The 24,614-nt window shown below is 36.2% G+C and overlaps 6 protein-coding genes across 6 annotated transcripts; 3 read left to right on the forward strand and 3 right to left on the reverse strand.

Moving 5' to 3' along the window:
- Nucleotides 1-618: 618 nt before the first annotated feature.
- Nucleotides 619-2,934, forward strand: LOC105962021 (septum-promoting GTP-binding protein 1). Its single transcript, XM_012986287.2, has 6 exons — nt 619-1,020; nt 1,520-1,640; nt 1,757-1,853; nt 2,187-2,226; nt 2,409-2,492; nt 2,576-2,934. The coding sequence occupies exons 1-6, from the start codon at nt 718-720 to the stop codon at nt 2,738-2,740; spliced, it is 810 nt and encodes a 269-aa protein (XP_012841741.1). The 5' UTR covers nt 619-717; the 3' UTR covers nt 2,741-2,934.
- Nucleotides 2,800-7,528, reverse strand: DDL (SMAD/FHA domain-containing protein). The gene is made up of 11 exons (XM_012986286.2): nt 7,396-7,528; nt 5,887-6,670; nt 5,524-5,552; nt 5,157-5,223; nt 4,893-4,950; nt 4,118-4,210; nt 3,887-4,001; nt 3,739-3,786; nt 3,603-3,648; nt 3,415-3,485; nt 2,800-3,212 (listed from the first exon to the last, which is right to left on the reverse strand). The coding sequence occupies exons 2-11, from the start codon at nt 6,640-6,642 to the stop codon at nt 3,173-3,175; spliced, it is 1,323 nt and encodes a 440-aa protein (XP_012841740.1). The 5' UTR covers nt 6,643-6,670; nt 7,396-7,528; the 3' UTR covers nt 2,800-3,172.
- A 688-nt stretch (nt 7,529-8,216) lies between these two features.
- Nucleotides 8,217-11,711, forward strand: LOC105962016 (tryptophan synthase beta chain 1). The gene is made up of 5 exons (XM_012986283.2): nt 8,217-8,667; nt 8,917-9,273; nt 10,183-10,625; nt 10,728-10,822; nt 11,231-11,711. The coding sequence occupies exons 1-5, from the start codon at nt 8,332-8,334 to the stop codon at nt 11,404-11,406; spliced, it is 1,407 nt and encodes a 468-aa protein (XP_012841737.1). The 5' UTR covers nt 8,217-8,331; the 3' UTR covers nt 11,407-11,711.
- Nucleotides 11,712-11,730: 19 nt separating this feature from the next.
- Nucleotides 11,731-15,762, reverse strand: LOC105962018 (glucose-6-phosphate/phosphate translocator 1, chloroplastic). Its single transcript, XM_088822228.1, has 5 exons — nt 14,888-15,762; nt 14,380-14,605; nt 13,223-13,445; nt 12,403-12,616; nt 11,731-11,995 (listed from the first exon to the last, which is right to left on the reverse strand). Exons 1-5 carry the CDS (start codon nt 15,389-15,391, stop codon nt 11,984-11,986), a joined length of 1,179 nt encoding a protein of 392 aa, XP_088678354.1. The 5' UTR covers nt 15,392-15,762; the 3' UTR covers nt 11,731-11,983.
- Nucleotides 15,763-17,857: 2,095 nt separating this feature from the next.
- ENODL9 (early nodulin-like protein 9) lies at nt 17,858-18,781 on the reverse strand. The gene is made up of 2 exons (XM_012986284.2): nt 18,498-18,781; nt 17,858-18,343 (listed from the first exon to the last, which is right to left on the reverse strand). Exons 1-2 carry the CDS (start codon nt 18,697-18,699, stop codon nt 17,895-17,897), a joined length of 651 nt encoding a protein of 216 aa, XP_012841738.2. The 5' UTR covers nt 18,700-18,781; the 3' UTR covers nt 17,858-17,894.
- A 975-nt stretch (nt 18,782-19,756) lies between these two features.
- On the forward strand, nt 19,757-24,381 carry LOC105962015 (rab GTPase-activating protein 22). Its single transcript, XM_012986282.2, has 12 exons — nt 19,757-20,456; nt 21,618-21,713; nt 21,949-22,052; nt 22,164-22,303; nt 22,396-22,491; nt 22,595-22,717; nt 22,845-22,933; nt 23,129-23,234; nt 23,329-23,426; nt 23,524-23,775; nt 23,955-24,038; nt 24,163-24,381. The coding sequence occupies exons 1-12, from the start codon at nt 20,346-20,348 to the stop codon at nt 24,178-24,180; spliced, it is 1,317 nt and encodes a 438-aa protein (XP_012841736.1). The 5' UTR covers nt 19,757-20,345; the 3' UTR covers nt 24,181-24,381.
- The last annotated feature ends 233 nt before the right edge of the window (nt 24,382-24,614 follow it).

Here is a 24,614-nt window from a genome sequence, read left to right on the forward strand (position 1 = left end):
ATTAAATGTTTTCTTATTTTATACAATCAAAATATTTATTAATTGAACTATTTGAATTGATAATTGATAACTAAAATCAAGTATAGATGACTTTTAGTTTATTTCAACATGAATTTAATTCGAGTGTCAAGGTATTTTTGCATATATGTTATTATTTTTTATTTCATCAAGTCGATTTATAGATTATATCAAAAAGATACAAAACAAACACGGGGATGACATGACTGAGTCGAGGCGAACACGTACCCAACTCTAGTAGCTTGAAAATATGTGTTCCAGCTTGGTTCGGTATGTTAACGAATCGAACTCAAACGAGCTTTTAACGGACAGTATCGAGTGTCGAGCAGTTTAATTTGATTTTCAATGCTATTGAATATTGATATACCAACTTAAATTAAGATCCTTAAATTGATTATCAAATAATTTGATTTAAAAGTGTAATAATAATAATAATAATAATAATAATAATAATAATAATAATAATAATAATAATAATATAACACACCAAGCGTGAATAAAATAATGATTCAAAAAATGTGTATATATAATATGAACAGAAACGACGTCGTGCAATATTTATTAATAAAATAAAAAAGCAAATATTTTAAATTGGTCATTAAATAGTCAACTAATTTACTTACACACCACTAAAGAAAACGTGTATATAATTACTCCACTTCCTCTAAAAATCAGAAATTCCACGAGGCCGCCGGAAAGATGACGCAGCTCCGCCGGAAAATCGTCCACCTGAACCTCCGGTGGATCATAGTGGAAAAACTCGCACTTTTCCGGCAGTATCTCAGATTCATCTGGGAAAAAATCCTCTCACGCCGTCCATTAAGAACGTCTAAGAATACCCGCGGGTACAGAAGATTATTCAACAGACGAATTAGCTCTTCTTCTGCGCCGATGGATTCCGCCGCCGCCGCCGCCTCCGCCGGATACGAGAGCGACTCGGATTTAGTCTCGTTGAAGATCAGTATACTGGGGGATTGCCAGACCGGAAAAACAAGCTTTCTGGTAATATTTTTCTTACATATTCAAATTACAAAAAAAACCCATTATGTTTGGATAATTATATCCAGCCCCCTTAACTATGAATTTTCTTACACGTCCATCCTTACGGTGTCAAATTTAGTGAAATCTTCTAGATTGTGTGGAAATATTCTCCAGTTTGTACTCGTTTTACGCCATTCAAGCTAGCTCCACATTTTGAAACAAGATGATCATAAGATATGTTATGTGTCTTTTGGCTTGTGAATATCAGATTGTGGGTGCATCAGAAACTGCGTTTTTTGCACAAAACGAGTACAAACTAAAGAACATTCCACGGAATGTAGAATTATGTTGAATTTGACACCATAAGGGTGGACATGTAAGAAGACACATAGTTGAGGGGTGTTGATTGTAAAATATGCGGGGGTGTTTTCGTAATTTGACTATATCTCAAGGGGTGACCGTAATTTACCCTATTTATTAAATTGTTGGTTAATTAATTATATTAAATTAATTTTGGCAGATAAAATATGTGGGATATGAAGAAGAGAATATGAGTTTGGAGATGAAAGGTTTGAATGTAATGGATAAAACAATGTGTGTACAAGGTGCTAGAATTTCTTTCAGAATATGGGATGTTGCAGGTTTGTAATTATTTAATATATTTATCTATTTTCTTGAAAATAAAATAAAAATAAAAATAATAAATACTCATGAATTTTGATTTAAAGCATTTTCAACAAAGTAATTAAAAATGCAGGTGACAATAGGTCATTTGATCAAGTCCCAATTGCCTGCAAAGATGCTGTGGCAATTTTGTTTATGTTTGATCTCACCAGCAGATGTACACTCAACAGGTAATATATATACATTTTCGTTGCAAAATAATCGAATTTATTATATAAGGGCGATTTCGTATAGTAAACATATAAAACATAAGAGGGGTTTCGACAAAATTTGATTTTGTGCAAGAAAAGTAAACTACATTGGAATTTTACGCAATAAATCGAGCGTCACGGGGTTTGTTGTAAATTTTCCCTAAACTCGTGAGGATTTATGTTATTTGCTTAATATATTATCGAAAAATCTCCGATGGTTTCAAATTTGAAATTTTCGTTTCTTTCTTTATCCAATGGTTTTGTGATATTTAAATTTAAAAGAAATGAAATATTTTCATGTTGGAACTGCAGCATAATTGGATGGTACAATGAAGCAAGAAAGTGGAATAAGGTATGTCATTTAGTTTTACTTTAATAATCTTTACCAAATAAATTCACTGCTATTTTCTCAAAAGTAGCACTCTTTAATAAAGTTGTTGTACAGCAGAAATAATTCTAAAATTATCTTATAAAAAATAAAAATAAAATATTTAAATTAAAACATTCAAAAGTAAAGACAAACTGTATTTGCAGACAGCGATTCCGATACTAATAGGGACCAAATTCGACGATTTCGTACTACTTCCACCCGATATTCAATGGACAGTCATCACCCAGGTACAAACCCAATGGCAATATCGTAAATATTCATATCGAAAACAGTTGTTTCTATTTTTATATTTTGCACACACGTAATGCAGGCAAGGACGTATGCAAGAGCAATGAAAGCAACGTTATTCTTTTCGAGTTCGACACATAACATAAACGTAAACAAGATCTTCAAGTTTATCATGGCCAAGCTCTTCAGCTTGCCTTGGACTGTCAACAGAAACTTGACTCTCGGTGAACCGATTATCGATTTCTAGATTACGCTACAAAGTGTTTAATTATCGCCACACCACTAAATAGCACAACGATTTGCACATTTTCTGTTATTCGAGAGTTCGTATTCAACAAATAACCATCGGAATACATTCAAATACAAAGTACCAAAATACGTTCCTTGAAATTTGTCCACAATTTCAAATTTACGCTACAACCAATTGAGAAAGAAGAAAAACCAACTCTGCGTTTCTGATTTCAGATGCCTACGAGATCCCATTTTTGATCCATTTAATTTGTTTAATTTACAAATTAGAGTTGCACTTGCAGCGATATTTTAAAAGACTAAATTACGTAGGTGCGTAACAGCACACCAAAAAACAGATACCTGCTAAGGAATAAAGCTTTTAGTATTTTGTTCGCTGCACCGTGCCTTGGCATACAAGAAAAGGCGACTCTCCTCTTCAGTAGCCGCTTCATTCAGCAGAATTCTCGTGCAGTATAACGTATTCACGGCTGCAGATTTAGAAAAAAAGTTGGAATATTAAGGAAAATAATTTGCATAGTAAGAACTTCGTTCGGCTTTTTATACTTCCAAGGCTAAAGCAATAGAAACAACATAAAATGCATTGTGTCAAAATACAACTATAAACATCGCATGTTTTTATGAGCTGCAAGCATCCAATCATCGTATCAATGATGTTAATAAGTGGCTTACCTGCTGTTACCAAACTTCACGGTATCTTTTTCCATCAGCTCGTAGTACCTCTGAGGTTCTATTTGGTTTTCCTGTAAAATAAAAAATTAATACCAAGTCAAAATTATGACTGCAAAATTCATGTTTAAATCCATTACGACAACCACATAAGAAGCATTTCCAAAAACAAAATCCAATAAATCACTCACATTAATGAATGTGCCGTTTGTGCTTCCCAGATCCATAACATACGGCCTGGCATATTGCAAAGAATATAAGTCAGAATTAAATAATGTGAAATTTCCATTGCTATCTGATGGGACTTAAACATAGATCGTGTCGTACTTCACTCTTTTTGACATGGTGCCGTCTGGGTTTTCCTCTTCCACTTGCCTATAGAATAAGTAGCCGAGAAAATGAGTACATGCTAGATACATTACAAAATTGATCAAGAATGAAGAATTATATGAACACATTCAGACGAAGATCCTACCTGTATTGGAGAACAGCATGTTGTTTGCTGCAGGATGGGTGGTCTGTAGGGATATCTGCAACTCTTCTTTCTCTACCAAAAAGGTAGCAACTTTGACGGTGTACATAAAGAGGTTCTGCATGTAAAAAGTTTTGACGATCACTGGTCAGCACAACATATGGAAAATAATAGAGGAATGACAATGAACAGAGATAAAATTTAGAGACTATAATATGTTGAACGAAGATTTACCATTAAGAACTTCACCACCCTTGAAAACATACAGGCGCCACCTTACATCAGGTTTTCGAGCATCGGGTGGTTCATTAAACAGCAGCGTTACACCTGATAAACCCTTAAAGTGCATTAAGAACAGTACCAAACCAATATTTAAAAGATCCACATAGTGAAATGCAACAAAAATTTAGATTCAGAAACTAGCAAAAATGCAGCATTGCAACTAGGGATACATCATCCAATATTGTGTTTCTAGTTTGTTTGTAATATGGGCAAGATAGAGCAAGAATAGTGAAATGTAAGATAGAATGTATATCAAAGAGGGTAATTTTTGCAATGACCAAACATGCACAAAAGGTATATTTTTCAGTAGTATACTGCTATATAGCTGGTGTATCACCAAATAATTAAATAGCTAAGTTAAAGGTTAAATCAGATTGAAACCCAAATGGATTGCAACACGTATCAGAAAGCCTAAATAAGGGAACTTCAGAAAGTACCATCATATATAATGAGGAGCATAGTCACAAAAGAGATTTGCACAGAGGAGGATGTAATGCTATAAAATAATGGCTAAAAAATTAGAATCCTAAAACCAACAATGGAAATCTCAAACACAATAAAGATCGTCGCAAATTATCAAGATTAGGAAATGGAAGTCTGATTTAGTCACAATGGCCAGAAATAAAATAAGGCTATTCGAATATAACGAACGTGACGCTTGAAACACCTCAAAAGAAGAAAGGGTGATAAAATCACATTAGTGTGGTGAAAGGAAACAAGTGTTCACCTCTGAATCGATTAGTTTCTGCAGCAAGTTTTCCAGAGAGCTCAAATGAAGGTTTTTGCTGCACATCATAATGCAAACTTAATAAGTCAATACATTCATATGCAGCGTCAGTCATTAGAGAAGTGACGAATATTATACAAGTAATGGCCACACTCTAGTGACTATTCAAAGAAGCCTGATCCCTACTTTAGTGTTTAAGTTAAAGTGAAGACGAAAAGGATAAATATAGAAATCAATAGCAATTCAACGTGAAAAAGGAGGTACCTTCTCCTTTGCTTCCAATGTCTCTTCAGCAGCCTTCATCTTAGCCACTGAATCATCATCACCATTCCTGCTCAATCAAAGGGTGTTCCAAAGTGAAAAGATGTCAAGCAACATATAAGCGGTAGCATACAGCACTCTTGCAATGTGTAAAAATAAATAGAAGGTATTATTGAGACCAGGTTAGATAGCAAAAATACTAAATGTGAACGGCTAGGGAAAGTAAGTCAGATCTTAACAACATTCCTGATTTACCAATAAAAAGTCTAAAGAAAAATATCCTAGCAATCAGGAACAATTATAGCATAAAACAACTGATATTCCCATAAACCAACAGGTAACCAGAATCTAATTTCAAAAGGTAACTCACCGCGGCTCAGAATCTCTTGAGTTCGCCACCTGCATACATTTACAGAGATGATCAGAAAATGCCCTTTTAATTAAGTTACAAACGCTTTCCAGAGTAAAGTTAAACAAATTATTGATAAAATTTGAAGATTACCAGACATATGAAGAATGCAAAAGTAAAAACTAAAGACATGCAATGGGATCAAATACAAGTGCAGCACTAATAATAAATATATTCTAGGAGCAAAAGAAAACTGTAGAGTTACTAGATACTGCATGATCAATTTTGTATGCTTCTCACATCGAGACAAGTTATATTATCAAAACAAATACAAAATTCTAAAAACATATAAATCAGGTATAGGGAGTGAATATCACCAGACACCTCATTACGTCCTCTGTCATCAGCCGCATGAGGCGATCTTGATCTTTGTCGGCCCCTGTGGTGATGATGATCAGAAGGCGAATCCGAGCGTCCATGCCTCGACGTAGAACCATTGCCAGCTGCATCCCTTACTGGCCTTCTATCTTGCCTTTCAACTGCCGAATCTCTGACCAAATCCTTTTCCTCATGTGTATCCCTGTCACCCTTCCTTCTGTGGTTCTTTTCATGTTCCCTCTCACTCCCCTTTTCAGCATCCCGCTCAGCTTTAGCTCGTTTCAATCTTTTACTACGTGGTGAAAGAGATTGAGATTCGGGAGACCTTGCTCTAGCAATTGTGGGGGACCTGTTTCGAATTGACGGTTTTCCTTTCTCTGGCGGCGGAGGCAATGACTTGGATGCCACCGGATCAGGGGACCTCCTGGTTCGAGACGATAGCTTCTCTTTCAAAGGTGAAAGAGGTGGTGGGGATCTCGATTTCTCGTGTTTCGGTGCCCTAATTCGACTTGATGGTTTTTGTCTGACTGGAGAGGGTGATCTTTGTCTTGGAGATTTGGTGCGAGTGTAGGGTTTCTCCCTCACCGGTGACTGAACTACAGGAGACCTTGACCTAGCACGTTTTGGTGATCTATTGCGAGCTGAAGGCTTTTCTGCATTCGAACTCCTGTGTCGAGCAGGAGATTTTTCCCTTCTCGAGGGGCTCCTCCTACGAGGAGATCCACGGGTTCTGACGGGAGATCTAGAATTGCTGCGCCCCATCTAAGATTTATTGCATCAAACAACTTTTCTGAACATATCGTAAAACCCCAGGTAAGAGACACATAATATCTCAAAACGAATAATAATAAAGATCACTTCAGTAAAATACCAAGAATTACGTGGATGGCACAATTCATTGGAAACTCTTAAATATTCATAAAAATAATAAACATGGTGAAAAGTGTATGCATTCTTCCCAAGCTCAACAAAGATACGAGACCTGATAACTGGGTAAAACCGAAACATATCAAAATTCCAACACACTTTCGTAAGTTCCAATATTTCTATTACCTTTTATTATTTCAAAATTTCTATATTTTAGCAGTACCTATAGGTAGCTTTATACATTGTACTAAAAAAAAGTAGTAGCTACAGCTCAATAATCAAACAAAAAATATCATACCACAAACTATGAATATTTAATAAATTCATAAGAACAGAATATAAAGAAATTTCACAAGGATATAAACATTGAATAAAACCGACTACTTAAATAGAAGATAATGTAATAACAAAATGCAAAACCATATCTTAACTCAGACCACGAATGTGAGAAATAAAACGGCAAATTACTGCATTTATCTGCGAATCAATTTCGTAATACTGCTAATTTATCCTATCTGCCCTAATTATAACTGGAATAAGCAAAAAAAAAAAAAAAAAAGTGAAATTTCAGAACAGAAAAATCTCAAATTATTGAATAATTTAAACTCAGACCTTCGGAAATCTAGAGAATGATATACGAGCAATTACCTGATAAGAAGAAGCAGAAAAAACACAAATTGAAGAGGATTAGGGCTCCGCTGTGCTTCAGTGGAGGTGTAGAGAGAGAAAGGCGAGTAATAGATGGCGATGCTCGAAGCCGCTACTTCGTGTTGTAGTTGTGGGCCGGCCCGTTTGACTAACTAGGCCCGATTAATTATACGGGCTTTTGTCAAGATGAAAATATATTGGGCTTGTTGTTGGCCCAATCACTATTAGATGGCTAATGAAAAAATATAAGGGTATTAAATTACGAAAAACCCCCTCATTTTGAGTAATTACAACAACTCTTCAACTATGAATTTTTTAACACGTACTGCGGTGTCAAATCTAATGGAATCCACTAGATTATGTGGAATATTCTCCAGTTTGTACTCTTTTTACCCCACTCGAGCTCCACGTTTTGAAACAAGATGGTCATAAGATGTAACTCTCGACTTGTAAAATCAGATAATAGTGCATTAGAAACTGATGTTTTTTGCACAAAACGAGTACAAACTAGAGAACATACAACGGAATCTAGAAGATTCTGTTAAATTAATTTAACTTTATCCCTGAGGGTGGCTGTAATTTACCCGAAAATATATTTTCATTTGAAGACTACATTCCACAGTTTTTTTGTTTTATAATTATAATTTCTAATAATAATACAAAATTCAAAGTTGGTGAGGTTCCTAAACAAAATTGATCAAATTAATTTTGACAATAAAAAAGTACATTAATAAATACACTTTGTAGAGGGTGGATAATATGTTAATAAAAAAGAACTCAATACCTAATAATAAATAAATAGGGGGGCCAAAACCCAAATCACAAACGTCATCCATCCATTTACTAATTAAGTAATTTTATAATTTTCCCATAAATAAACGATATATTCAGAAAATCCCCAATTTATCAATTCTCACAAAAACTCGTAATCCAAACATGGCCTTCTCTGCATCGTCGTCTTCTTCCGCCGTAATTTGCAGAACCCAAACCGACCTCCCCATAAATCTCCGTTCGCGTTCGCGTTCGCTCCTCTCCCCGAAATTGAACAGAGTCGGAGCAACCTTCTGCCGTCCAATTGTTTGCAAAATGGCGGCGACGGCGGTCGAGAAGGAACTCGATCCGGCGGCGGCAGCGGCGGCGCCTCTGCAGCGGCCCGATTCGTTCGGGAGATTCGGGAAATACGGCGGCAAATACGTCCCCGAAACGCTGATGCACGCTCTCACGGAGCTCGAGGCCGCATTCAAGTTGCTTGCCACTGACGATGAATTTCAGGTTCTATTTTTCTTTCCCTTTTTTTTTTTGATGTAAAAAATCGAACCTTTGTGGTTTTCGGTATGGATTTGTTGAATAATTACTTGATTTTCACGAATTAATATATTGATTTATTAAAGAATGCAGCCTAATGAAATATGTGGATAAAAGACATGGAAAGATATATGCATTCATGATATTACGAAATTTCACTGTGAGATGTAATTTTTTTGTTCTTTTTCATTGAATATTTTTCTGGATTAATTGCAGAAAGAGCTAGATGGGATATTGAAAGACTACGTAGGAAGAGAAACCCCACTGTACTTCGCCGAACGACTCACCGAGCACTACAAACGCCCCGATGGAAAAGGGCCTCACATTTACCTCAAAAGGGAGGACCTCAATCACACCGGGGCCCACAAGATCAACAACGCTGTCGCCCAAGCGTTGCTGGCAAAGCGTCTCGGTAAGAAGCGTATCATCGCTGAAACTGGAGCTGGTCAACATGGTGTTGCCACAGCTACTGTTTGTGCTCGGTTTGGCTTGGAATGCATTATCTACATGGGTGCTCAAGATATGGAGAGACAAGCACTTAATGTCTTTCGAATGAGGCTTCTTGGTGCTGAGGTTTTGTTTCTCTCCAATATTTTACTCGTAAATTGTTATGTTAATCTGTATATTCTTTTTGCCTTTGTGTAGGCTGTTAATTTTTTTAAACTTGTGCATCGTTTTTATACTATGTGAAATAATATTGGAGTACCATAGGCTAGTAAATATGTGAAATAAAGTAACAAACATTACATTGTGATCTGTTTTTATAATTGCTAGTAGTTGCCAGATCCATGTGCCTCAGTGGTGACTTTGACTCTGTTGGAATATTATTAGGTTTTAATCTTGGATTAAGAATCTATTATATTAGGTAATTCTTGTCTATCTATGTTAGTAAATGTATGCCTGCCTTAGACAGGGGTGGAAGTTAGAACATAAATTCCGATCCGAAAATTTCTGATTCTGGAACAATAATTTCCACTCCAGATTTTGAAAGTTTCGATTTCCAATTTTTTCAGAACTGAAATTGGAATGCATATTACATTCTGATTCTCGATCCAATTTTAATTTCAGAAAATATTTTCAAAAATTCCGACTTTTTTTCTTTCGAAAATTACACTTATAATACCAATATTGTTATGTACTTTGTATTATAGGTAACTAAATGGAATTCGAATTAGTTTTCCACTTCAAAAAATGGAATTTTTCTTCAAGTGCTAATTCCGATCCAATCCGTCCAATTTCCACCCACCTAGTCTAAGGGAAGAAGTCTTTCTTAGTTAATGGTCTTTTCTCGTCTCTATGTAAAGAGAGTGGGTTCATTCAACATTGCATGTTTGTCTGTCTAAAACTGTCTGGCTATTGTGTCGGATTGAATCTTGGCCTTTTCTACTTTTCTATTCTAACAAACTAATCTAATCCAGGACAGCTACACATTCTCTTTCCTACAACTTCTTCATTTGAAGCCTTTCTTAATTTCACATATAGGTTAGAGCAGTTCATTCTGGAACCGCCACACTAAAGGACGCCACATCCGAAGCCATACGAGATTGGGTAACCAACGTGGAATCCACTCATTACATCCTCGGATCTGTTGCGGGCCCACATCCATATCCTATGATGGTAAGAGAATTTCACGCAGTGATCGGCAAAGAAACCCGAAAACAGGCCCTGGAAAAATGGGGCGGCACACCTGATGTGCTTGTCGCCTGTGTGGGTGGAGGCTCGAATGCAATGGGCCTGTTCCATGAATTTGTTGACGACAAAGATGTGAGGCTGATCGGTGTCGAGGCGGCTGGTTTCGGATTGGACAGTGGTAAGCATGCCGCCACTTTGACTAAGGGAGAGGTTGGAGTTTTGCACGGAGCTATGAGTTACTTGCTGCAAGATGAAGATGGGCAAATAGTCGAGCCACATTCTATAAGTGCTGGGTACTAGCTTATGTTTTTGTTATTTTCGATTTCTAAAAAAATGAAGTATTTTTTCCTACGTATATGTGACGGATAAATATTTTTTTTTGTTGGCTTGTATAGGCTGGACTACCCTGGAGTTGGACCAGAGCACAGCTTTCTGAAAGATATTGGAAGGGCTGAGTATTATAGCATCACCGATGATGAGGCTTTAGAAGGTGAGGAATTATACGTATGTTGTTAATTATATTGGACATTGCCGTAGCTAAAATCCCGATTGAAATCGTAAAATTCTAGGATTTTACGATTTTACTATCGTCTACCAGTCTCTACCTTGTTCTGTTAACACAAACCCGGTTTTTCTTTTTCTTCTTCGAGGAAACATTGAAATTTGAGGAAAGACTGAACCAAGCACAGGCCGCGAACATTTGGCTGCAATTTTCACAGCGTCCTTCCGAATTTAACCTTAAATCCCGATTATGACTACATTCCTAAGAAAATGGAGCTGCTTTATTGTATTATGCGTCTCTTATGTGAATTGCTCTTTGCTATTACGTTTGTTCTTATTCACGCTTATATATATATTTCATTTCATTAGTTTATTTATACATTACCCATATGTGCAGCTTTCAAGAGATTATCGAAGCTCGAGGGAATTATTCCAGCACTCGAGACATCCCACGCGTTAGCTTATCTAGAGAAGCTATGTCCGACTCTTGCAGACGGGACTAAAGTTGTTTTGAACTGCAGTGGCAGAGGAGATAAAGACGTTCACACAGCCATCAAATATTTAAAGCTTTGAAAGGGTACCGTTCTGCAAAACAGTGCTTATCAACTTTATTTGAATTTGATTTCTTTTTTTAAGGTGAATAATTAGTCGAGTATTGTTCCCTGGTTGAGAAGATCCTTTTTAGTTGTATGATAGGTGTCGTCATCGTAATTTTATAACTAAAAATAAATTCCCCAGGAAAGCTAATAAGGGGGTTTTGGTTAGCTTCTTGTTAAAGATTGTTTTTTTTTTATTTAATTTTCTTTGAAACTACAGTTGCGTTTGGATTGAACGGTTCGAAATCGATGATTCCGAATTAATAGTAACGAATTTGTTAAGTTTGTGTGATTTTGTTCATTTAGCAATGAATTAAATTCCCCAGTTCACTTTATTGGTACAGTTTCTCAATTCTTCTCGACCTTCCAAGGTACGAAACAAGAACCAGGGTTTATATTAAAAAAAAATTAAAAATACGTTTTTTTACTAACTCGATTATTGCTATCTACAAGTAAAACGCCGCAACTACACGGTGTAAGCGTATAAATCTTCATAGTTGTCGATCCAAATACGCGTCTTCTTTCCAGGCACGATTCCTTACTTCCAGGAATCTTCATTGCTTGGCCTGTAATACAACACAACGAAAACTCAGCAAGTTCCTCACATTTAATTTATATGACATGCATATTGATTTAAAGTAAAAAAAAAAAAAATCATTAAGATCAACGATAGGCATTGCCGTTTTTGGAATTACGGATCAAGATTGATCGACATGATTAAAATAGATGAACCCGATTAAGGAGATCTAACCAAAGATCCGAAATTAATCTCATACCTTTTCGGGCACAATCGATTAGAAGTTATCGAACATTTATAGTAATCCACTAGTAACGAGTATCGTTTTCCACAAATGTGCAATTAATGTAATATTGCTTATGGCAAAAATGATTCGTTTGGGTATAAACATGCAATTTCCCGGCCGGAGATATCATAGGACAAGAAAATAAATAATATCGTAAAAGGTAAAATTACCTGAGAGTACAAGAAAGTTCCGAGAACTGCGATTGCAGCTCCGAGAGCATTGACTGGTTGTACAGGTGTCCGGAAAATAATGATAGACGAGACTATGACTGAAACACGTTTCATAGTGTTACCCACGCTGAAAGTCAACGGAGAAATCTCGTCCAACGACATGTACGACACCTGGTTATAGAGATGGTAAAACACACTCTGCGCAGCCATCCACCTAAACAGGCAATAATCGAAATAAAAATCAAATCTTGATATAATACAACATCAACCAATGTTCTTTTAAGTTTATAATCTTGTATCTAGTGAATCTAGGCTTCGACCTCGTTTTAATCAAATAATTAGGTCTTGTTTGGTGTTTGGTTCGTGCAATAACTTTTCGGGTCGGTCAACAATTATGGAAAAAATATAAGCTCTTATCTTGGCTTATCAGAAGATTTTGTATTGGATCTCCGAATCCCATAGTCCAATTAGGACTCGTTTGGTTTCCAAGATAAATAATCTCCCAATCAGCCAAGATTAGAGCCATTTATTCCACAATTTCGGGCCAACCCAAAAAGTTGTTGTACTAACCAAAATCCAAATATCGTCCAATTATTTAATTAATCATGGCTATTGTTGTGCAATTGCATTCTCATAATATTGCATAATCCTATATTGGATAATATTATCTTGAGAACCAAACAACACAACGAAAGAGAAGATAAATACCATTATAACCTTGCACTCTCTTAGCATCTATCTATAAGAAAACTACTATACAAGCCAAATAAAAGAAAACGAAAAATAAAAAAGAAATCAGAGTGGCAGTTTCGTAATTTACCAGACAATCTGGGGTCCGATTAGGGACATGGCTTCTTTATACCCAGCAGCCCACATCTGTGGTCCCTCCACAGCAATAGCAAATGGGGTGAGGAGTAGGAGAGACATGATCGATAAGCACGCGTAGTAGTTCATTCCGCTAACGGATTTTCCCTTCATGCCCTTCTTGGAAAATATATTCCGGAAAACAAACGCCAAGTTCGAGATCATGGCCCCCATAAAACCTGATGTCGACAGTCAAGAAACAACCACGTGTTACGGAATCGGAAAACGACATGTATTTCCATTTCAAGAACCCTATTACTCAACACTACTATCGAACAACTAAAGGTAAAAAAGTACAAAACCGGCCATCTAATTGCTCGATAAAGAAATCATGTGATAGTAATGAAGATAGTAATTAAAGAGAAACTGCTAGCTGGCTATTCATTCAAGAACCCTATTATTTCCATTCAAGAATCCTATTATCGAACAAAAGGTACAAAAACCCGATTTCCATTCAAGAAAATGACCTGTATTTCCATTCAAGAACCCTATTATTCAACACTATTATCGAACAACTAAAGATACAAAAACCCGGTTATCTACTTGCTCGATGAAGGAAATCATGCGACTTCAATGAAGATACTTATTAAAAAGAAACCGCTAGCTGGATATTCATTCCTCACACATAACCACGTGATGATTATACAAACAGAGAGAATGTGATAGATTTATTCTGCCATGGCATCACAATTCCCCCGTGCTCTACTATACTGTTCGTCCACACACGAAACCACACACACCCACATGGATGTGAGTGTGTGTGTGTGTGTTTGTGTGTGTGAATGTCGGGTATATCTTTACCTTCAGCTAATAAACAGTAAAGATAAAACATCGTAATCGCAGAAAAAAAAAACAGACGTCAATGTGGGTGCGTGTGTGTGAATGGAGGGTACATCTTTATCCGAAGCTAATAAACAGTAAAGATAAACGTGCAGAAAAAAGACACACATCAATGTGGGTGCGCCTGTGTGTGCGTGTGTGAATGTAGGGTACATCTTTACCCCGAGCTAACAAACGGTAAAGATACACGTCGTAATCGCAGAAAAAAAAAAGCACACACACACACACATCCATGTGGGTGTGTGTGTGTGTGAATTGGTGCCAGTTTCTTACCAGTCATGTTGAAGTTGAGCTCGGTAAGAGCGGCCAAACCGCAGCCACCGATGATCGGGAGAAGGGACAAGTAAACCCCGGGCGGGAACGACTCGCCGAGGATGAATCTCGAAACCAAGACGCTGAAAGCAGGCTCACTGCTCTTGATTATGTGTGTGAACGAAACCGCCACCTTCGACATACTCACCGTCGCCGCTACATGCCCAATTGTATGCGCAACAGCAACCTTCAAGAAAATAAAAAAAACAACAAACACCAATTATAATTAAAGATTCAATTTTTATGTCATAATCAGCATTAAAAATTTACCATTCATCACAAACCCACAAAAATTGAAAGTGACCCAGAACAATAATCAGAAAATTACATAAAACCCAGATCAGGAAAAAAAAAAGTAGACTACAAGACAAACAAAATTAATTCAAGAATTGACTGATTTAATTTTTTTTTTTTTAAAAGAAGAAAAAAAAAACCCTTAAACCCTGAAGAAGAATATATATAAACTCACCGGAAAAAGGGATTTCCAGAAATCGAGATCGGTTTTGGGGGTTTCGGCGATTCGGAGAGCCCACGAAACGAGCATGATGATCGAACCGGCGGCGAGCGACAGCGTGGAAGTGAGCCAAGGAAACGAGAACGCGTTCAGCACTTTCTTGTTGTAGATGTTGAAGATCACGTTCAGCCCCCACCACGTGGCGAAGTAGATTCCGATCTTCACCTTCCTCGCCGCGGCGGCGGAGGAATCGGACTCGGGCTCGACGATCGGCTCCGATCGGTCGGCATCGAACGCCGCCGCCCCGCCGCGCGCGATCGGAGATCGCACCTTCTTTTCGCTGCTGGAGAACGAGCCCACCTTCGCAATGTGCAGCGGCTTGTCGAGAGAGAGAACGACGTTGCTCCTCCGGCGATACATCGCCGCCGTAGGCGGTGGCAGAACTTGTTGTAAATGGGGGGTGAGAAACCTCCTCGCGTGGATTGAAGAAAAGGATGGCTGCTTCAGAGAAGAGATCATAGTAGTTTGTAGCTAGCTGTCAGAAAGTTCAGGCGAGAATTTTGATGGTGGGGGGTTTGACTAACAAGTTTGATGTGTGTGTGTGTGTGTGTATATATATATATATATATCGTGTGTAAGTATAGGCTTGGGGGGGAAATTGTAGAAGGGAAGGTTTGGTGGTGCCAAAGGACAGAATAGATACACACGCGGCGGCTCTTGTATGTGAGAAAGAGCCTCAAACCAACAATGGGGGCGGGGGGCGGGGTGTATGTATAGTGTGTGTGTGTGTGTGTATATATATATATATACAAGATTTGTGTATGCAAGAAAAGTTAAGTGTATGACTATATTTAGTTGAGAATATTTCTAGTACCCATAAATTCAGAGCCATGTGACCAATGTATGTAATAATTAATATATATATATATATATATATATATATATATATATATATATATATATATATATATATATATATATATATATATTATATAATATTTATGGAAAAAATAAAGTTGAAAACTAATTGTGCTCTTGTTTGAGAATTTAGGGCATGTTTGGCTAAATTTGTTTTGAATAGTTGACAAGCTTTAATGTCTGATAAGTTCTTTTAATAATTGGTATGGTAAGTTGTTACTTGTCTTATAAGATGTTTAAGAATTTATAAGTTCTTCTCAAGTGTTCGATGATTAAAAAAAAATCTTGAAAATTCAAAAAATTAAACTGATTTGGAGCAAATAAGATTTTTTTTTATATATATATAAATACATTGATCCACTTTTTATTTACGGTTTATAATGAATACGTATAGCTTATATGATCATTATCCAAACACTATAAAAATATAAGACATAACAATTAATCAACTCATAGAAGTACTTATCAGACGTTAGAGTTTATCAATTGTTTAAAATAAGACGTAATAACATATCACCTCTTCAAAAGTACTTATCAGAAGTTAGAGTTTATCATCTATTTAAAATAAGTTTAGCCAAACTGACCCTTAAAGACATATATCGTGTTCTGCACATGTTTGACTAAGCTTATAAACGATTAAAAATGCTTATAATATGCTTCAACGCTTAAAAGCTCTTTCAAGTTGTTTAGTAATTTTTTTCTCAAAACGATCTTAATTCTTTTAAATATGAGATTCTAGAGAGCAAATAGATTTTTTTTTTTAAAATACATGTGATCATTGTCCAAATACAATAATTATTAATTCTAATAATAAAACATAGCAAATTATTAATTTTTAAAACAACTTATCAAACGTAATAGTTTTTCAGCTATTCAGAATACATTTAGCCAAACAGACCTTTAGTCAATAGGTACGTGGAGCCTTTAACTTTATTTGAAATGGCGCAAAATCTTTAATGATAGGGTAAATAGAAACACCAAAATCTCGTCTTAAGCATCTAATCATTCGTTAAAAATCAAAAGATTTATTAATCATTTAATAATGAAATAATAATATTTATTATTCAAATAAATGTTGCTTCGGCCACATTAATTGATGGATTATTCCTATGATTAAGATATTCACAAGTCCTACGTGGCCTAGGCCCCTATCCCTCTCACTCTAAATTTATAATTTAACAATGTATTTTATTAACATAGCATAAACTTTCTGTGACATAGCATATTCTAGATGTACCATTTTATTGTTATTTTAATATAATAATTCACACTTAGAAATATTATTATATTACAGTCGGATGATTAAATACCTTCTAAGCCACGTGTGACAATCCTATTGGTTGATCCTATCTAACATTGGTGAGCAATAATTATGGGCTAAGATTATAGCCCAATTCCATGTGATCTAGTCCACTTAAAGCTTATTTAGGTGGTGTTTGAAAATGCTTTTCAAAATAGCTTATAAGCTTCTTTTTTTCCTACTTATAACCTGTTTTAGGAGTTTGTAAAATTAACTTTTGCTTTTGCTTCTTTTAAAATCAACCTTATACTGTCTTTTCTATTTATATTCATTTTCCATAAATTTGCAAACACCCCCCACTTTGAAAAATAAATACTGAATATCCACATAACTCGCAATAAAAAAACTTCTGCTTTTGAATAAGCTTTTGCAGGCATCACCTTAATTTCTTAATTATTTAATATTAGTAAAGAACACTAATTCACATTCATTTTGAAGTTTAGAGGGTGATTTACGTGTTTTAAGAAATATTCTCGGGATCAAATGCTGACGTATAACGCTTATTATTGTGACGAGCGTAACTAAATATGTAACAAAAAGTACCACAATTTATTTCAATTTTGTACAAAGTAAATAATCAATCGATACACAAACATGGCAAATTTGCCAACACAATCTCACCTTATTTCTCACTCACAACAATTAAAATTAAAAACAAACCAAAAACAAAAAAAAAAAAAGATATATATATATATATATATATATATATATATATATATATATATATATATATATATATATATATATATATATATATATATATATATATATATATATATATATATATATTAAAACATATTCACATTAAATAGCTAAAACAAAAGCCGCCACACTTCCAAGAAAACCAGCGACACCAACAATGGAAGAAGAAGCGCCGTTCTTGGGAGGAGAATCCTCCTCCGACGGCGCCGGAGTTGGGTTCTCCTCCGCCCCATCCGACGGCGGAGACTCACCGGAAGGAGCCGGGGACGGCGGCGGCACTGGCACATTCTCCGGCGACGGAGGAGGAGATGGCGGCGCCGCCGATGATCCATGCTTACCGGTTCTGTCGGCCATAACAACCACCACCAGCTTCTCGTTTTTCCGGCAATGATCGGCGACACCGCTGATGAAGTAATGTGGGCCCGACTGGTTGAACTTGAACACGGTGTGGCCGTCGGCGAACTTCTCCGCCGGCGACTCAGTGTTGCAGCTTTCGTAGTCGTATTTGCTTACGTGGAGAACCGAGTCCACGTCAGCATTGTACACAAACACTGCACCAAGAAGTTGAGCAATGAAATCATATTAATAATAAATATTACAAATACAAAAATGAATATTTATTAATTTTCTTTTGTTTATATTTATTTTATTAATCACTAGTAATACTTAGGAAAAAAGGGATTTTTGTGGAGAAAAATAACTTACGCAATGTATCGCCGATTTGAAATCGGTTTTTTTGAGCCCACTGATTATAAAACGAAGCAGCATTAGAATCATCGCTGGGGACTTTCCAACTAGCCGTTGGACCTCCGACTTTGAATTCAAACGCATGGCCTATTTGAATTAGCAACAAAAACCCCAGAAAATAACCGAAAACACGAAAGATTTCTCGATTTATTTGAGCCATTTTGTATGTATGTATGTATAACTCCAAGACTAGAGTTATATTTGATTTGATTGAAGATATTGAAATGATTTGTATCACACAGATGAAGGTATTTGTAGGTGAGAATTGAGCTAACTTTATAAGATGTGGGAATGAAGCTTTTGGTTCCTTTCTTGTTTATTCTTTCCTCTCTCATTAGATTTCTTTAATAATATTCTACCTTTTATTTATTTATTTTCATTTTTTGAATTTATACTTTGCTTGATAATCATCAAGAATCTTCAAGCCTTGCACTTTGGGTAATGGTATATCTAAACCATTTTAATTGGATAAATTAGAATTAGAAAAAGGATAAATTACGATCAAGCTCCTGAGGTAATGTCAAATAACGAAAAGAATTTGTTCATGTTTGAGTAATTACAATTACCCAGTAATTATGAATCTTCTTACATGTCCACAATTGTGGTACCAGATTTAGTGGAATCTTCTAAATTATATGAAATATTATCTAGTTTCTACCTATTTTACCCTATTCGAGCTCCACAATTCGACAAGATAATCATAAAATATGTACATTGGCCTGTAAATATCAGATTGTGGTGCATCAGAAATTGCATTTCTACAGAAAACGAGTATGAACTATAAAATATTCCACGAAATCTAGAAGACTATGTTGAATTTGACACCATAAGGGTGGACGTGTAAGAAAATTCGTAACTGAGGAGATAAGTGTAATATCCGAACATGACAGATTTTCTCGTAATTCGACATTACCTCTGGGTGGTGGGAATTTACCCTATTACTAAAATATGTTATAGGAATATTCCTTAATTTGTTAAAAAAAATGTTATACTACAAACATTCCTTTAAAAGATATTTTCAATTTGGCAAATTGCACTTTATGAAGAATAGGAAAATAATTCTTTAATCATTGGATTAATTAATGCAAGTGATTTGGTCAAAGATCCAACATAAAATACGGGTCAATCAATTCAAACTCAACCGGATCCGACCCGACCCGACCCAATTCTCAATCTTAACGGGCTACGCTAAAAGCCCATTAAAAACCGAGGAAATTGGACCGGCCCATTTCCAAGTCAAACCGATCTACCCTCCACGCTCCACACTCAGCGCGTGCACGCAACGCACCACCTCCACCATTTGAAAAGCACCCGCGAAAAAAATGGCGACTGGACACCAAGTCCATCGATCCCCCGCCACTTTCGCGCCGTGTTGTAGTCCGCTTGAAAATTTGAAGCAGCAGCAGCACTGAATCGACTTTAAAGAGAGAGAGAAACTAGAGAGAGAGAGAGAGAGAGAAATTAACCCTGTTCATCACCACCATTAGCGTTGACGCATAAAAAAAGCGTTGGTTTGTGGATTGGGTGTTGGGGTTCGGGTCGGGTCGGGCATTTCTGTGGATCCACCTTCTTCACCCAAAACCGCCCAACAGCTACAATCATTCACCGACGACCAAACACAACTGATTTTTCCTTCTATAATTTTATTAATCTATTTTTTATTTATTTTTTGTTAACAGAGGAATCAATCAGCTACTGGATTTTGGAACCCTCTGTCAACGATAATAATACAACATTTCAACCTAATTTCTGATTTTCCCACCTTTTCGAGAGAAAAAAAAGGATTATTTATTTAATTTATTCAAAATGATGTACATTGGAGATATGTGGAGGGATCCAGGAACTCCAGCTGATTCATATTACGAGGTCCGGGCTGAATGCGCCGATGACGTTCCGGAAAGCAAGTTCAGAATCAAGGTTTGTTTTTCCCCATTTTTCAATTTTCAATTTTTTATTTTTTATTTATATATTAGGATGTTCTGTTAATTGGTAATATATTGCATTGATTGATGTTGTTTGCATTATTTATTATGAAGTTTGCGAAATGGATGAGATTTTTTTTTCGTGGATTGTGTAATGAATGTTCGAATGATATTTTCGCACCATCATGAAGTTTGCTTTAATTAGGGTTTCGAAAGGATCATTTCCTCCTGTTGGGATTCCGATTTACCATTGTGGAATTGATGGAGCAGAGAGGATAATTGTGAAAGCTAGTTCGTTTGAATTAAGTAATTTTTTTTATACTTTATTTATTTGCATGATTTTATTTCATTAGATTTTCTCATAGCAGATGAAAGAATTATTGGTTTCCTAGGTCGAATCGGTTCTCGTGAAAAAGCAAAATGTGAAAAAATCTCGAGTTTCGGCTCTGATTGAACTGCGAGAGAGATCTCAAATTGGCGAACCACATTGTCCAGCATGCAAACTCAATTACAACCTCACATCACAATTTTTTTTCTCGTATTATTGTTTGTCACTCGGATCTTAGTAGCTCTAGATACATAATTATGAACGTATTCATATTTAATTGGCATTTATCTTCTCTCCTTGTGGATTTCTCGATACAAGTTCAACTGCTTATATTTCAGAAAAAACGATTGGTGAAATTCCATTCGCATAAAAAAAAACATTATGCCGTCATATGAGATCTCTCCTCTCCACCCTGTTTAGTAGTGCCTAGTCAAATTACACCGAATGCTCGAGATATTATTTACATTTCCAGAGTTATCAAATTGTGTCATTGCATAGATTCCAGATTTTATTTTACTACCACTTGCTTGTGCGTGTACGTACTCGGTAACGAGTGGTCATGTATTTCTTTGTCTACATGATAGCTTATTTTGAGCAGTATTTCGTTTGTCGTTAGCTCGAACTCTGGTTTGTAAGCTAATCTTAAGCAATTAGTTCGTTTATGTTCATTGTCCCTTAACTATGAATCCAAATATTGTACTACTTTTTCTCGATTTACAGGAAATTCTATTTGGATCACATATAATAATTCTTGCTCATTTCAGCTCCCGTAACCCCAACTCTGTTTAACCTTCTAATGCAAATCGTTCTTTTCCCCTACGTAATTAGAACGGCAAAACATTAAGTGAAAGGAAATGGAAGGCTGCTTTCTCTCCAGATGGTTATCTTGATATAGGCAAAACACTCGGTCGAATTCAACGCGGGGTAAGCTTTTCTCCGGGTTGTGTTTACTGCTACTGCTTCTCACGTAGTAAATGTTTCAAAACCTACTATCTTAATGTAAACACTATCTTTTGAAAACTTTCCTTGTGCATTTACCCGATTTTTCTTGGTTAGTGCATGTAACGTGTAATGTATATTAGAAGTGTTATCATAGTACCTTTGACGAAAAATTGTGATTATGAATATATTTCTTATGATTATCGTTATCTCGAAATAGGGAATCCACCCGTCAATTAGAGGTGAAGTTTGGGAATTTTTATTGGGCTGTTATGATCCTATAAGCTCTTATGATGATCGACAGGATATACGACAGCGTCGAAGGTACTTTCTTTTGACCGTGTATCGTTTTTCTGCCATTATTATCTTTTCTGGGCGAGGATAGCTTGCATGTGTGATAAACTATTGTGTGTTTTTCTCCTGCGTATCCTTCAGATTGAAGTACGAAGTCTACAAAGAAGAGTGTAGACAAATGTTTCACTTGGTCGGAAGTGGGAGGTTTGTCACCGCACCAATAATCTTGGAAAATGGCGAACCGACTCAGGATCCCATTGCACTTCAGCAAATTAATCCTGGTAAGGAATGCCGATCGAGAAGAGTATACATTAACAAAGCTCAAGCTGCACATTAGTTGCTAATTCTTCGAAATTGTATCTTGCAATAACAGATGGTTCTAGCGACTGTCATGCGTGGAAAAAAACAAATGGCAATGGTCCTATGGACAAGAAAGAAATTGATTGGAAACTTACATTACATCAAATAGGTTCGTATTTAGTTATTTTGACGTGCATGCTTATTTTTTATATAGCCTTTTTCCCTATCCAATGGCTGGTGACAGTATAAACGTGTTTTGATATTTATGCCAGGTCTTGATGTGGTCCGTACAGACCGAACTCTCGTGTTCTTTGAGAAACAAGAAAACCTGTCGAAACTTTGGGATATCCTGTCCGTCTACTCCTGGTTCGATTCAGATGTCGGGTATTGCCAAGGTGAGTCAAAATTTTCCTTTATATATTTTCTCTTCACTTGCTTTTTTTTTTTCCTTTTTTTTTTTTTTTTTATTGCACGAGTCAATAGACGAAGGATCTTTGTTTGAAGTTTTTGCATGCTGAGCAGGTATGAGTGATCTTTGCTCCCCAATGATTATGCTCCTCGAGGATGAAGCAGATGCATTTTGGTGCTTTGAACGCTTGATGCGGAGATTGGTACCATTTTTTTATTCCTCTCCATTATTAATACGTGATGGGTTTCTTATTGTTGTTGATGTCGTATTCCTTCTTTATAAATATCTCAAACAATTTGGTACGGTGAAAGTGATTATTCTCCGTTTGATTTCTTAATGCCTTTTGCTTACTACTCATCAGCTGCTTACGATATTTTGTTGTTTACTGAAATTGAAGCGAGGGAATTTCAGATGCACCGAGACCTCTGTGGGGGTGGAGTCGCAACTTAGTAATCTTGCTTCAGTAATACAAGTTATTGATCCTAAACTTCACCAGCACTTAGGTATTGTCTTCGCCACTATGATGCTAAATTATCTGCCTCGTTTTTCCAAGTAATAGATACGTCATTTTATTTCAATTTTTTTTCTTCAAAACAGAGACCTTAGGTGGGGGTGATTACCTTTTCGCTTTCCGAATGCTTATGGTTTTGTTTCGCCGAGAATTCTCTTTTGGCGATTCATTATACCTTTGGGAGGTAACGTTTCATATCTTGCGTATGATTTTTTCCAACTTCTGCGCAAAATATGAACGAAATTCAATATCTTATTTGCTGATTCGTCCTTCTTAAACAGATGATGTGGGCCCTGGAGTACGATCCCGATTTATTCTCCATGTACGAGGAAAGTGATTCATCCGCCGATAAATCAGAGGCTGCTAAAGAAAAGGCCAAGTCAAGGAGGCAGTGTGGAAAATACGAAAGAGAGAATTTGAGAAACGCAGGCCATACACCTCTCCCTATCTCGGTTTTCCTCGTAGCAAGTGTTCTCAAGGACAAGAGTCCTAAGTTGCTAGCCGAAGCCCGAGGCTTAGACGATGTTGTTAAGGTTAGCTCCACCACTTTACGCAAAAAAATCTCTACACACTTGCTGATTTTTTACATTCCCTTATAAATCTATAAAAGGAGATACACGAAATTCGAACGAATAAGAATCTTGGTTAAAATGCAATGGAATAGTGTGTAACTTTTCGTTTTTTTTTCTTTTTTCTTTCTAAATATTTTCAGATACTGAACGACATGACTGGTAATCTCGATGCCAAGAAAGCTTGCGCGGGAGCCATGAAGCTTCACAAGAAGTATCTTAAAAAGGTATCGATCACTCCTCACTGTGTGTGCGTGTATGTGTTTCGTCTCTATTTGTTTCTAAGATTATTGCCATAACGATCAATGTTCTTGTCTCTTACACTGTTCTTTCGATACAATGTTCTTGCAGGTGAAGAATGTGTCGTAAGAGGACTAGAATTCAGCCTATCCAATGAATATGTCTCGGGATTTGCTTTTTTTGTCGGAGTACATATATACACGCCTTGAATATTACACCGTTGTTTGTATGTGAAACGATTGTTATATTTTTTATTTTTTTTATATTTTTTTTTGTGTACTAGCTAGCAAAGACTGCTGTAGATATATTTATACAAGAAGTGATTTTTTTATTTTATTTATGTAGATATAAGAACATCAATTTTGGCACCGAACATGTTTCTTTCTTACTGAAGCAAGAATAAAAGAATATCGAAAACAATTAAAATTTATAATCGTCAGCGATCATAAACTTCTCGAAATAATGGTGTTTAAAATTTATAATCGAAGTGATTGAGATATGTTACTGGTTCTAATTGAAGGTTTCGAGATGAAACTGCGGATGATTTTTGCAGGGTGGTTTTC

The sequence above is a fragment of the Erythranthe guttata genome, chromosome 8 (assembly GCF_056151865.1).
Source record: "Erythranthe guttata isolate IM_541 chromosome 8, IM_541, whole genome shotgun sequence".
NCBI lineage: Eukaryota > Viridiplantae > Streptophyta > Magnoliopsida > Lamiales > Phrymaceae > Erythranthe > Erythranthe guttata.